General features: G+C 47.7%; 1 protein-coding gene and 1 long non-coding RNA gene across 2 annotated transcripts; one reads left to right on the top strand and one right to left on the bottom strand.

The window, feature by feature from the left end:
- The first annotated feature begins 591 nt into the window (after positions 1-591).
- On the top strand, positions 592-11,530 carry PRKAB1 (protein kinase AMP-activated non-catalytic subunit beta 1). Its single transcript, XM_083590591.1, has 8 exons — positions 592-750; positions 3,570-3,764; positions 4,324-4,490; positions 6,225-6,318; positions 6,948-7,062; positions 8,029-8,162; positions 9,817-9,885; positions 9,973-11,530. The coding sequence occupies exons 2-8, from the start codon at positions 3,609-3,611 to the stop codon at positions 10,048-10,050; spliced, it is 813 nt and encodes a 270-aa protein (XP_083446717.1). The 5' UTR covers positions 592-750; positions 3,570-3,608; the 3' UTR covers positions 10,051-11,530.
- On the bottom strand, positions 10,321-13,753 carry LOC310751458. The gene is made up of 2 exons (XR_014542520.1): positions 12,204-13,753; positions 10,321-11,793 (listed from the first exon to the last, which is right to left on the bottom strand). It is a non-coding gene; the product is annotated as an uncharacterized lncRNA (long non-coding RNA).
- Between the last annotated feature and the right edge of the window lie 500 nt (positions 13,754-14,253).

Genomic DNA, 14,253 nt, shown 5'->3' with positions numbered 1-14,253 from the left:
TTTACTGATAATTTTATTTTTCTATTCTTCATGCAAACTGCTTTGAGGTTTGTTACAATCCAGTAGTATGGAATCTTTTTTTATGAAATAAGTAACTAATTTTGCTACCAGAGCAGGCAGGAGTTGGGTACCTGTGGGCTTCCAGGTTTTGTCAGGCTGTAGCACTTGTCCTCACCAATCAACATCTGACCAATGATCAGCAACGGGTGGTGATGGTGGAAGTAATTTAATTATACCCAAAGGGCCACAGGTTCCCCACCTCTACTTAAGGGTGCCACACAAGGTTTATTTTTATTTTTGCTATTTTACTTCTGAATAAGCACATGTATGGGCTGGCAGCCTCTGAGCGCGTACAGAGGCAGGAGCCTCTGAGCATGTAGGAGTGCAATTTCCTTCCTTCTAACCATTTAGATTCCTCATCCATTTCCAGGAGTCTGTTGGGCGGCGCGGGGCTGGGAACAAACTAGACGATGAGACTTGGGGGCGAGTGACGCTTCCTAGAACTCTCGCCGCCGGAGCAGAAGGTAAAAAGGCGACGCGGCCCCTTTAAATTCCGGCAAGCTCCCGCCCCGCCCCGCCTCCTGCCTGCTTCGCGCACCCGCATGTGCAGTAAGAACTAGAGTTCAGCTGCGCCGCCAGGATCTCCCCGAGACCGGAAGTTGTTTCTCAGGCGGCCGGGGAGAAACCGGAAGTGGCGGAAACGGCTGCTGCCCGGGGACCCCGGGAAGAGAGTCGCGGAGCCGCTTGCAGGTGAGTGAAAGGGAAGCGGGCGGGCGCTGCGACGACTCCCTCCTCGGTCCGCGGCACAAAGAGGCTGGTTGAGCCCCGGAACCTTCCCCCCCCCCGGCAGGGGAGCACCGGGCTCCTGAGCATGTGCAGAGGATAATTATTTGACTGCTGTTTAGCAGGCGAGTGTTGCTGTTTAATGCGAGGAAGGTCCAGGCTGAGAGGAGGGGACTGGCCCAAGGTCACCAAGCGAGCCTTTTGAAAAGCCCATTTCCCTGCGCAGCGCTAGAGGTGAAAAGAAGGTTCTTCGCGCACATCCGGTGCCACTTGCCTCTCAGACTTTGAATTTATGTTGTTGTTTAGTCGTGTCCGACTCTTCGTGACCCCCTGGACCAGAGCACGCCGGGCATTCCTGTCTTCCACTGCCTCCCGCAGTTTGGTCAAACTCATGCTGGTAGCTTCGAGAACACTGTCCAAGCATCTCGTCCTCTGTTGTCCCCTTCTCCTTGTGCCTTCCATCTTTCCCAACTCTTTTCCAGGGAGTCTTCTCTTCTCATGAGGTGGCCAAAGTATTGGAGCCTCAGCTTCAGGATCTGTCCTTCCAGTGAGCACTCAGGGCTGATTTCCTTCAGAATGGAGAGGTTTGATCTTCTTGCAGTCCATGGGACTCTCAAGAGTCTCCTCCAGCACCGTAATTCAAAAGCATCAATTCTTCGGCGATCAGCCTTCTTTATGGTCCAGCTCTCACTTCCATACATCACTATTTGAATTGATATGTTTGATTTGAATTTATATGTTAGATATATTAGGAACTGCCTCGAACCGGATCAGGTTATTCGTCCCTTTAGCCTCGTGTTTTATAGTTCCACCAACAGTGGCTCTCTGGAGTCTTTGGCACAGAGGGGTCTTTCCTTTCCTTTCCTGCTGGATGTCCTTTTTATAAGTGGGGATATTAAATAGTTGCAAATATTAGGGGGTGGGGGTGTCAAAGGGTGAGTCACTCACAACTTGAGCACAACTTGTAGCAGTTGTAGCTATGCCAGTCCTTTTGTGGTATAAAAACGTAAGAGCCATACTGGGTCAAGTCGACAGCATCCTCTTCTCAGAGAAGCCAACCAGATGCCAAGGCATGGGTTCGAGCCCCACACATTGGGCAAAAGATTCCTGCATTGGAGGGGGTTGGATTAGATGATCCTCATGGTCCCTTCCAGTTCTATGATTCTATGCATCTTCTGCTGGATGTCCTCTTGACTGGTGGTACTTAGGGGTTGCATATGTTACTGGGAAGGAAGGGCCTGAAGGACAAGTCATAGCTTAAACACAACTCACAGCAGGTGAGAGAGCCTTGCTGGATCAGGTGAAAGGGACTCTTCTGGTTCCAGCATCCTGTTCTCACACTGGCCCAAAGGGAAGCTTTCAAGTAGGGCATGAGTGCAATAGCACTCTGCCCATCTGCAATTCACAGCAGCTGGCATTCAGAGGCGTTTACTGCCTCTGACAGTAGAGGCTAGCAGCCATCCAGAGTAGAAGCCTTATCCCCCATGAATTTGCTGAATCCTCTTTTAAAGCTGTCCAAGTTCGTGACCGTCACTACATCCTGTTGCAGCTAATTTCGCAAATGAATTAGATGCTGTGTGAAGAAGGACTTCCTTTTTCTGTCCTGAATCTTGCAAATGTTCAGCTTCCCGGGGGTTTTTTGAGTCTTGTTCATGTTTAAAGCTTAATAGCTTTATTTAGTAGAGCACACTTTGTTGGAACCCAGGTAAAGTGTTTTCCTCATTTGGAAGATACAGATACATGTAGGGGTATTTGGCTAGGAAGAGGGAGACCTGGGTTCATATCCCTCATTAATGTTGTTGTGTGATCTTGGGCCAATCATACACACTCAGGCTCACCTATCTCACAAGAGATGGGAGAACCATTATGCTATCTTGAGTTTCTTAGAGAACATTTTGTTGCTGGTATCCGTCTGTATCGGGAGACAGTGGAGGAGTGTGCCTTTGTGGATGAAGTCAAACTATTGGAAAGTTACAGTGCCTGTTGTGGCAGTAGAGACTGATAAGGGAGAGACATGTTTTGTTGCAGCTGGGGCAGATGACAGTTAAAAAGAATATATTTGTCTTGCTTGGCCTTCTGAAGAGCACAGGTTGCAGATTCCCCCTTCTATTTTATCTTCACAACAACCCTGTGAGGGAGATTAGGTTGAGAATGTGGCCCAAGGTCATCTAGTGATCTTCATGGCAGATGTTGCCCCTTTCAGCTGGAGATGCTTCCAGGGACCTTCTATGCTTTCACCTCATTCCATTTTTATTTTTTATTCCATCCTTCCACCAATTAGCCAAGGACCTTTTTGCTCCCCTCCCCATTCTTGCCTCTCTATAGCCCTGTGAAGTAGTTTAGGCTGGGAGGGATGGGGAGTGAATCAAGGTCACTTAGTGAACTTCCTGGCTGAGTGGGGATTTGAACCCAAGTCTCTCAGGCACTTTAATTGTGACACCACACAGGTTCTAAGCTTCTCTCTCTACAGGACACAAGCCTTATGTGCCTGGTGGTCATCCCCACCCAAATGGCATCATTGGCTTCAAGACAGGAAACAAACAAACAAACAAAAGATAGTAAACCAAACAAACAGCACATATAGTGGACTTTGTAGCTCAGCAGGGCTTTCAAACCAGATCTCTGCAGTCAAAAGCCAGCAGTAAACCACACTGGCTCATTTTACTTCTCCTGGTTTACCACCAGCTTGTCATTTTCTTGTCCATTTCTTATTAGATTGTGAGCTGGGCTGTTTGTTTATGCCGACTGAACAGCCTCTGCTTTCTCCGGCACCTGATTTGTTGCAGAGATTTGTGGCTGCCTTTCTCTTTGGGATCTGAAGAGCAATGGGGAACACGAGCAGTGAGCGGGCCGGTGTGGAGCGTCAAGGGAGCCACAAGACACCTCGGAGAGATAGTGGAGGAACAAAGGATGGAGACCGGCCGAAGATCTTGATGGACAGCCCTGAAGATGCTGACATGTTCCACGCTGAGGAAATAAAGGTATGTGACCTCAGGCGTTCACCCTCATTCACTGGGAAAGCCGAGCAAAGTGGTCATGCTGCCATTTTGAAGGATGTGAGACAGGCGCCAGTTTACTCTTGCAGAAGCTCCAGCAGCCAGTTCATTTCTCTTTTTAGAGAGGGGGAATCGGCCATTGGGTTACATCAAGCTTTAGTACCACTCAGAACAGACCCACTTAATGTAATAGACATATCTAACTTGGATCTGTTAATTTCAGTGGGTCCCTTCCAAGTCAGACCTAGGCAAACTCTGAGTCATTTGAATGTCTGCTTCCACCTCCTTCACCCTCTGCTAGGAGGCGGTCAGATAATGGTATGTAGGCCCAATGGAGCAAAGGTCTGCTTCAGAAGGTTGTGGGATCCTATGGATAAGATTTTGGGAGTGCCTGGAGAAAGGAAAGGAAGGAGAAAACCAGCTATGCAAGCGGACCCTAAATGACCCACCCCTTAGCCACTTAACCTAAAACAGATTGCAGAACTGAATTTTTACCAAGGCTTGGCCATTACACCACATATTCCTCCCTCCCTGTCCCACGCAGCTTGGCAAGGAAAAAGAAGAATTCCTGGCCTGGCAGCATGACGTCGAGGTGAACGATAAGGCTCCTACACAAGCTCGGCCAACCGTTTTTCGCTGGACCGGAGGAGGCAAAGAGGTCTTTCTGTCTGGCTCTTTTAACAACTGGAGCAAACTTCCACTGACACGGAGGTGAGCATCTTTGTGCCTTGGTCTGGGCTATCTTCGTTTGCTGTCTTGGTGAGGAGGCCCAATATGTTTTGAAGGGTATTCATAGTGTCTATCCTTACCACAGTTTTCTACAAGAGCAGGAAAAGTGAAGAATGTGGGGTTGAACTTTTGCTCACAAAACATTTTGTCTCTATGTACCCCACGGCAACTCTAGTTGGGTGATTGGAAAGGAGACATTGCTGGTACAGTGGTGCCTCGCAAGACGAAAAGAATCCGTTCCGCGAGTCTCTTCGTCTTGCGGTTTTTTCGTCTTGCGAAGCAAGCGGATTAGCGCAATTAGCGGCTTAGTGGGCTTAGCGGATCAGCTGATAAGCGGCTTAGCGGATTAGCTGATAAGCGGCTTAGCGGATCAGCTGTTAAGCGGCTTAGCGGATCAGCTGTTAAGTGGCTTAGCGGCTTAGCGGATCAGCTGTTAAGCGGCTTAGCGATCAGCTGTTAAGTGGCTTAGCGGATCAGCTGATAAGCGGCTTAGCGCCCTAGAGATCAGCTGATAAGCGGCTTAGCGGCTTGGGGAAAAGGGGGGGGAAAGGAAAAAAATCCCGCAGGAACTCGCAAGACATTTTTGTCTTGCGAAGCAAGCCCATAGGAAATTCGTTTTGCGAAGCACCTCCAAAACGGAAAACCCTTTCGTCTAGCGGGTTTTCCGTCTTGCGAGGCATTCGTCTTGCGGGGCACCACTGTATATTTTTATCCTGTTCTTCGTGGAGCTCAGCAGAATGCTTACAGTCCCTCCCTCTTTACCTGAGCTGGGTGCGGCTGATGGGAGCCGTAGTCCAAAGCTTCTGGAGGGCGCCAGTTTGTGCAGACTGTTTCAGTCTTCTTAAAGAGTAAAGGGATCCCTGACCATTAGGTCCAGTTGTGACAGACTCTGGGATTGTGGCGCTCATCTCGCTTTATTGCCCGAGGGAGCCAGCGTGCAGCTTCCAGGTCATGACTAAACCGCTTCTGGTGAACCAGAGCAGCGCACGGAAATGCCATTTACATTCCTGCTGGAGTGGTACCTATTTATCTACTTGCACTTTGACGTGCTTTCGAACTGCTAGGTTGGCAGGAGCAGGGACCGAGTAACGGGAGCTCACCCCGTCGCAGGGATGCGAACCACCAACCTTCTGATCGGCAGGCCCTAGGCTCTGTGGTTTAACCCACAGCGCCCACCCGCGTCCCTTAGCCAGGTTGAAATAATGTTTCTGGACCCAGTGAAAGGCATTCTCAGGAATACCTTTGAACCACCCCCCATTGCCATTTCTGCAATCTGCCATCTTTGGAGAAGCTCCAGAGTGACTTCAGGCATTCCCAAGGGGCTGAGCTTGGTGCCATGCTGTTATCAAATACTGGTGGTGAAGCCAATGCTGATTTTTAAGAGTGGCTCACCTTTATGGGCATGGGGAGCCAGTCTTGCAACAAAACATTGCCGCAAATCCCCAGCCTCTAAGCAAGAGCGGCCTACAATCGCACTCGCGGAGAGCTGTTGGGTTTTTGGTGGGCAGGACAGTACTGTGTGTTTCATTCCAGTATATTGGGGTGGGCTGTCTGCAGAATGGGAAGAGGCAAAATTTGTCCTTCTGATTGGACCACTCTTCAGATTCAGACTTTTTAATTATTATTTAGCTGACTCACTTTCTCGGGTAAAGGATTAATTGTATCTCCTCCCTCCCTCCCTCTCTCTCTAAAATCCCCTCCCTCTCTCATTCATAGCCACAATAACTTTGTAGCAATTCTCGATCTCCCAGAAGGCGAACACCAATACAAGTTTTATGTGGATGGTCAATGGACACATGACCCTGCAGAGGTAATATTGCCTTTTTCAGTCGTCTTACTTGGCCATCATGAAGGGCTGGTTCATGCATCCATGCCTCCGCCTTCTTTAATTTCTCCGTGATTGGTGGCTGGCAGATGAACATGAGAAATGCCGGGTGCATTGGAAAGCGTGTTGTTTTAGGGATGATAGTTCACATCAAAGGTGGTGGCCCTTTTACATATGTAGGCCATCACTTGACGTAGCAGCATAAAGTCACGTATATCCTTGCGCAAACCAATGTTGACAACTGACTTCTTTCTGTAATGAACCAGTGGGGCACCTGCTGTTGGTCAGACACTCAGCCGAAGACTTCTCCTTTTTTAAAAAATCTTCCTACATCCTTCCCATGGGAAGGCCTGAGATTTGGTCATGGATGGGGAGCCTGTACCCCTCCAGGTGTTGCTGACATCATCCCTGACCATTGGCCACTCTGACCGGGGCTGATGGGAGCTGGAGTCTAACAGTCTGGAGGTTCCCAAAAGCTATGGGGTGGAGCCTATTTTGGAGATGCGAAGTAGAGCTTTGCTGGTCTATATTCTGTTCCTTCTCCTTCCCCTCCAATCTCTTCCCATGAGGCACCCCAAAGCGATTTACAAGCTGCCCCTTGGTTTTCTTCCTAGCCTGTAGTAACCAGCCAGCTGGGGACAGTCAACAACGTCATCCAGGTGAAGAAAACAGACTTTGAAGTATTTGATGCTTTAATGGTGGACTCCCAAAAGTCCTCAGATGTATCTGGTAGGTATCTTGGTGTCGTGCTTCTCCATGGTTGGGGGTGCTGTGTTGCCTTGGTCCAGGGTTTAGTGTCTAGCTGTGCATTTTGCAGAAGTGACATCATTGAACACTATTTGTTTCATGGCAGTGGGGATGGTCTGAATGCACAGTTAATCCTGGAGGACTTTGTTCCTCCCGGCACATTATTGAGAGTGTCAGTAACCACACGGAAAGTGGTGATCGAGCAGACATTGTGCACTTAAGAGTCTCAAACGGTTCTTCAGCAAGGACTCCCGAGTAAGCTTAGCAATCGTGAGATAAGATCCCTTATGGATCAAAGAACGGAAAGCACCAGATAGTAATAAATGGACATATCTCACAGTGGAGAGGTGTAAAAAGTGTCCTCCTCACTGGAATTGGTATTGGGGCCTGTGCTTTTTAAACTTGGCCTGGCGTTAGATGTGAGCAGTGAGGTAGCGAAGTTTCCCGATGGTACCAAATTGTCCAGGGTGGTAAGAACAGCAGCAGCATCCAGAATTAAAGGCATAATATATTATTCACCCAAATGTTGTTCTGCTGTCTTGGAACATCCCATGGATGAGCTAGAAGAAATGATCTAGCTATACAGATATTGATCAGTTACATTCTAAACCTTTTAACTGTTTTTAATACCAAGTTTTAAATTGTCGTAGCCCTCCCTGGGACCTGGTGGTGAAGGATGGGCAATAAATTCAACAATGATAATGATTTTTGTTGTTGAAAAAGGCATTGCAGAGAGTGCCAAAAGGATCTCTCTCAAATGGGCAAACAGGCAGGAAAGTTTGCTGAATAAATGGCATTCAGTGGTAAAGTGTAGAAATCAAGTAAGGAAACCTTTGGGGATTCAAGACCACGGCTGAAATGGGAAATTGTTTAGAAGTGCTTTCTCCCAAACAGACCAAGGTTAACTACAGGAGCCTCCCCTCTCTCTCCCCTACCCTCCCTGAGCAGAGCTGTCGAGTTCACCCCCCGGACCCTACCACCAGGAACCCTACATCTGTAAGCCTGAAGAGCGCTTCAAGTCCCCCCCTATTCTTCCTCCACACCTCCTGCAGGTTATCCTAAACAAAGACACTGGGATTTCGGTGAGTAGAGAAATGTGGATAGAGGCAAGCCCCCGCTTTCCCCCCAAATCAAATTCACTGTGTAAGCTGGTGTGTCTTCACCACCTTTGGGCAGTTTTTATGTGGGGATTCTCCATTTGAAAACAGAGGTGGCGCAGTGAGACTGCACCACTGAAACTCCAAATTGTTTGAATTGACCTGGTGAGGAGGGTTATTGGTTTCTTTTGTTCTTATTATGTGTTTTTATCTTGTATTTTTATGCTGTGAACTGTCCTCAGATTTACACATGGAGATGGTATACAAATATAATTATTATCATTATTATTATTATTATTATTAAAGTCCCCCCCTTGCATCCTGTTTTCTTAATAAACCAGTCATGCTTGGGTTTGCATTTCAGAAGCTTCCACAGGAATGGAAAGTTTCTCTTTCATGCTACAAAAAAATAATGTATTTGGTAGGTGTACAAGTGTCCTTTGGTGGCCCCTAGTGGCTTTCCTGATTTTGCATTCAAAGTTCTAAATAGGGCTAGGCGACATATTGTCCAAAAGCTGCTTGAAGTCCATATTGGGATATTGGTTTCATAATTTTTGACCTGGCAATATATCGCAAATCACGATGTGTGTGCTTGCTATGCACAAATCACAGTGTGGGGAAAACCATGGAACCAGCCAATGTTTCTCTTGATTCCTGCAGCCCATTAACTCTGCTCCACTGCCTCGTTCTGGGGGCAGGCGAATCACAAGAGCAGGCACCGGCAAAAATCACAACGCGGGGAAGACTGTGAAGCCAGTCATTGCCTCTACATAGCGCCATCCTTATTTCAGATACTGTGATATATTGGTATATCACAATGCTTTGCTTGTGATATATCATGATGCTGAAAACCAGATACTGCCCAGCCCTAGTCCTAAATCGGGATGCGGGTGGCGCTGTGGTCTAAATCACAGAGCCTAGGGCTTGCCAATCAGAAGGTTGGCGGTTTGAATCCCCACGGGTGAGCTCCTGTTGTTCAGTCCCAGCTCCTGCCCACCTAGCAGTTCGAAAGCATGTCAAGTGCAAGTAGATAAATAGGTACCACTCCGACCGGAAGGTAAACGGCATTTCCGTGCGCTGCTCTGGTTCGCCAGAAATGGCTTAATCATGCTGGCCACATGACTTGGAAGCTGTACGCCGGCTCCCTCGGCCTATAGAGCAAGATGAGCACCACAACCCCAGAGTCGTCCACGAGTGGACCTAATGGTCAGGGGTATCTTTACCTTTTAGTCCTAAATCAGGTAGAGTGCTTGGGGGCCAAATGCAACCCTCTGGGGCTGTGTACCCGGCCCTTAGGAATCTCCCTTAGCCACACTCTCTCCTTAAGCTGCACCTCTCCCCCCAAACCACACCTTCACTGACCCCCCTCTGCCCTTTCCTCAGAAGCCTATGCCTGGCTGGAATGTGTCTGTGAACTGCGTCAGTGCCTCTTACTTGCTTGGGTGGAGACAACAGTGGTGCAGAAACCTGCCCCTTGCGTATTGCTGGGATGTAGCGATGCTCCACTCACTTGACTTTGGCACCACCTGCAACAGCCATGTAGCCCCTGGCAGGCTCCTCCAGAGGGAATGTGGCCCTTGAGCTGAAAAAGGGTTCCCCATCCGTGTCCTGAACTATTCTCCTTTGTCGCCCTCTTTAGTGCGATCCTGCCCTGCTTCCCGAGCCGAATCACGTCATGCTGAATCACCTCTATGCCCTTTCCATCAAGGTAAGGCGGCGGCTTAAGTCGTTGCTGTCTGCCTGTGTTTAGATGGCTCTGTCTTCTGATCTCCCTCTCTTCGCAAATCTCTCCTAGGACGGGGTCATGGTGCTCAGCGCTACCCACCGCTACAAGAAGAAATATGTCACTACGCTGCTGTATAAGCCCATATGAAAGCAGAGCTGGGTGCCCGGGCCGATGGAGCAGCGGAGGGAACAAATGAGAAGTGTATGCTCTTTGAAACAGTAGTGGACTTGCTGTCGAATCATAACGCATATTTATATATATATATCTTTATATTTTTAAAAAGAGCCCAAATTTGCCTTGCTCTCTTTCTCTCCCTCCTGCTTTGAATGTTCTTTAGCCCCACAAGCAGGTACCCACTTGTGCTGCCAATCAAGGCCGTGGGTTTTTGAGGGGGTTCGTTGCCCTGTAATATTGCGGGGGGGTGGGATCTCTGAAGACGCACAAGCTGCCAAGGGCATTTAGTTTGCAGAGTTAATACAAATGAATTTTTGAACTGGGCACTTGGAATGAATGGACACCTTCAATCGTCCAAAGTCCCCAAAGTGACTTTCCTTTTTTCGTACAGCAATATGTGTAAGAGAAGGTGTTTTCCTTCTGTAGCAATCTGGGCATACCCTTATAAATAACTTTTTGTTTTTCGTTCTCGTCCGTCCCTGCCCTCCCCGCTAGTCACCTTTTGTAACCTGGGTGCGACTTGCCAGGTTTCAGATGACTGGCAAAGGCAGCCAGCTTTGGTTACTTTCCAGCAGAAAATGCTTGGCACACGTTTCAGTTTACTGCAGCTGGACTGGCGGCTTTAGGTTGGTGGTTTCACCGTCCAGTGGGCAGCAGGGTGTTACGAAGAGGCTAGAAGAGTCGGACACTGCTGTGAAGCTTCGGGACCAACCCTTTCTGGGTCCTACAAGCCCCCTAACTTCTTGGATAGCTTGCTCAGAAATGTGGCTCCTTCCTTTCCAAAGATTAGAACTCCCAAGCAATATTGCTGCCCTGCTCCAGGGTTGCTAGGGGAGGTGGGCTTTGCACCCCAGGCCTTCATATGTCTCTGCGCTAAGGAATCAGGATGCTTCTCCTCTCAAACAGCTGTAGCCTCCCCTTGTTTGTGGAAGGAGGCTTGTCAAGGGGCTACGCCTCCCATAAAAGATAAGCTGCCTGCTTGTCTCTCCCCCCCCAAAAAGGCCAATTATTGTGTTGTCTGTCACACCAAGGTGCACACACTCCCTAGCCTGCTGTGGTACCAGCTTGTGCCTTCTCAGCCAAGCGAGCCCTGTGTGGTTTTTTCCCTTCTGATTCCTTACCAATCTTTTGAGGCCACCAGGCAGTTTTATTGCTTTGAGTAGCTGAAACTGATGTATAGGTAGAACAGGCGCTCTAGAACAGGGTCTGGCTAACCTGTGGCTCCTCCAGGTGTCATTGGGCTTCAACTGCCTTCATCCCTAACCTCGTCTGACCAGCTGTTTGGGACAGATGGGAGCTGGGCGGCTCCAAGCTCCCATCCCTGCTCTAGACCGCTGTTGAGAACAGTATTTCACGTCTGCTTTTTTAAAAAAAATCATCAGTTTGCTGTTTTATTGGTTCTCTTCAGAAATCAGTTTTTTAAAAAGAAAATAAAATCAGTTTACATAATGAAGAGTGAGCATTTCCTCTGCGCCTTTCTCGAAAGGAACACAGGTTAATTTCCCGACATTACGGCAAAGGTTGCAACCCATAATGTCACCTGTGACCTGTTGCAATATGTGAGAGGAATATGCCTGTTGGGTTGGGCAAGACAAAGGTCGTGGGGGTGTTATATGGTCTGGTTTACCAAGTACTGGAGGTCAACAAAATGATTGTCTCGCAGTGGAGCTAAGTTAGCTACTCTACAGGAAAATTTACTGGTCACTATATAGTAGCCTCCATAAAGAAGGCTGATCACCGAAGAATTGATGCTTTTGAATTATGGTGCTGGAGGAGACTCTTGGGAGTCCCATGGACTGCAAGAAGATCAAACCTCTCCATTCTTAAGGAAATCAGCCCTGAGTGCTCACTGGAAGGACAGATCTTGAAGCTGAGACTCCAGTACTTTGGCCACCTCATGAGAAGAGAAGACTCCCTGGATAAGACCCTGATGTTGGGAAAGATGGAGGGCACAAGGAGAAGGGGACGACAGAGGATGAGATGGTTGGACAGTGTTCTCGAAGCTACCAGCATGAGTTTGACTAAACTGCGGGAGGCAGTGGAAGACAGAAGTGCCTGGTGTGCTCTGGTCCATGGGGTCACAAAGAGTCGGACAAGACTAAACAACAACAACATCATATAGTAGCCTCTCAACCTGTGATCCCTCTTGTTCCAGGACGGTTAAGTTATTTCAGCCTGAGGGCCACATGTCGGTGGTAGGTGGGGCCAGAGGCAAAAGTTGGGTGGAGCAACAAATGTAAATGCTACCTTTGTAGAGTAGGCTAGTTTCTACTCAAACAGCCCTCTCTAATCTCCACCGAGTAAGGGAGAGACATCATCAGCATTCAAGGACAAACTGGAGGGCAAACTGGACAGGTCTGGAGGGCTGTATTTGGCTCCCGTCTGAGGTTCCGCACCCTCTGCTCTAGTTATTTTCACTACGATGAGGAAGATGAGCTAATCAAAAAGATCAGACTCTTGGAGCAGGCAGGCAAAGAAGCAAATGTCCAGAGTCATGCAGATTAGGGCAAAATGAATTCCTAACCTCACATATGTGCTTGTAGTGACTGACCAAGAAGAGAGTTCTGAAGGCTAAAACAGATAGCTTTGTGAAAATGTCAACTCTGCATGGGGCAGGTGTTTTTTTTTGGGGGGGGGATGTAAACTCTATCTAGGTATTGCTAGAGAAAGGGTGGAAAAAATAAGACCGCCACTATCATTATGCTGTTGTACAAAAGCAATGGTGTGAGCTGTTGGGATACCGTAGCAAAAAGACACACAGTGGCGGGAAAGGTTATTGCATTTGAAGAGTTTCATTTAGCAAAAAGAAAAAAAGGAAGGCAGGTGGCTATTATAGATGTTTAAAACTATGTATGGTACATCGAAAATGGAGAGAAGCTTTTTTCCTGTATTTATAACACTAGAAGCTGAAGGGTCATTCAGGGAAGCTAAAAGAGGGTAGGGGGATTCAGGACACAAAACAACTTCTTCCCGCAGCACATTTAACTATTTCTCCCAGGAGAAACTTTAAAAGGGGTTTAGAAGAATTCATGGAGAAGGGTATAGATAGCAACTAGCCACAAGAGCTGCATCCAGGATGAGGCAGGATGCTTTTGCCTTTATGTCCTGGCTTTTATGTTTCTCACAGGACATTCAGTTCGTCACAGTGGGAAACTGGATCCGAGACTAGAAGCAGTCCAAGCAGAGCAGCTCTTATGCTCTGACATCTCTAAAACTGCTAGGCTTATGAGCAACTACTGGGACATTTAGAACATCAAAAAAGCCTTGCTGGATGAGGCCAGAGGTCTATCAAGTCCAACATCCTGTTCTCTGGCTGCAAAGTCCACAAGCGGGACCTGAAGACAACACAGCAACCTCTCCCCACTTGTGATTCCCTGTAACTAGCATTCAGAAGCATGCCAACTCTTGACAGTGGAGACTATATCTTTTATGGCTCATGTAACTATGGCAAATCCTCCTCGAATTTGTCTAATCCTCTTTTGAAGTCAATTGAGAACGTAAATTCAACCATGCTGGATCAGATTAACCATTAAGGGCAGATAAGAGTTGAAGTCCAATATCTGCAGGGCCACATGTTCCCCACCCCTACATCAAAGGTATAAAGCAACATGTAATATATAAAGTTTTAAGCAACCATGCATAAACAGTTCATGCAGAGGCTGAATCACCATACCTAATAACACACCCTTTTTCTTACATAACCCCAAGCTCTTCTGAACTCAATAGATCTACTGATTTTTTGCCCCCATATTTTTTTTTACGCTTTTTAAATTAATAAACTAAACCAAATATTGCACATCTGTTTCCCTAATAAATAGCATGAGATTTGCTGCATTTTAAATACTCCCCAAGACTACGACTGAAATGTTCCCCACCGGCAATTTTTGGTGACTATAAATATAAAACTGGGGAGATAAGGGAAGCGAGTGGCCAGTTTTAGGTTAAGGGGAGAATGCTGGGCGGCAACTCCCAACCCCAGCCAACTCTACGCACAGCTAGCACAACTCGCTGCCCTTGACATTTCATTGTTGCAGACCACATCCATTAGCAGGAAGTACAGCTGTGTTCACCAGGAGTTGAGCAACAGCACAAGTGTATTCTCAGAAAGTTCCCTGTTGGCTTCGGGGGCAAGGGGAGGTAGATAAGAGCCCCCCTCATGTTAGAACAGCTTCCCCA

Source organism: Podarcis filfolensis, assembly GCF_964270895.1.
Source record: "Podarcis filfolensis genome assembly, chromosome: 16".
NCBI classification, from domain to species: Eukaryota; Metazoa; Chordata; class Lepidosauria; order Squamata; family Lacertidae; genus Podarcis; species Podarcis filfolensis.
This window is presented reverse-complemented; position numbering and strand designations above follow the sequence as displayed.

Excerpts from the sequence above, each read along its gene's own strand:
- PRKAB1 (XM_083590591.1), top strand. The coding sequence starts at position 3,609 with ATGGGGAACACGAGCAGTGAGCGGGCCGGTGTGGAGCGTCAAGGGAGC. Across the intron at positions 3,765-4,323 it reads TCCACGCTGAGGAAATAAAG|CTTGGCAAGGAAAAAGAAGA; the intron begins GTATGTGACCTC and ends TGTCCCACGCAG. Across the intron at positions 6,319-6,947 it reads GGACACATGACCCTGCAGAG|CCTGTAGTAACCAGCCAGCT; the intron begins GTAATATTGCCT and ends TTTTCTTCCTAG.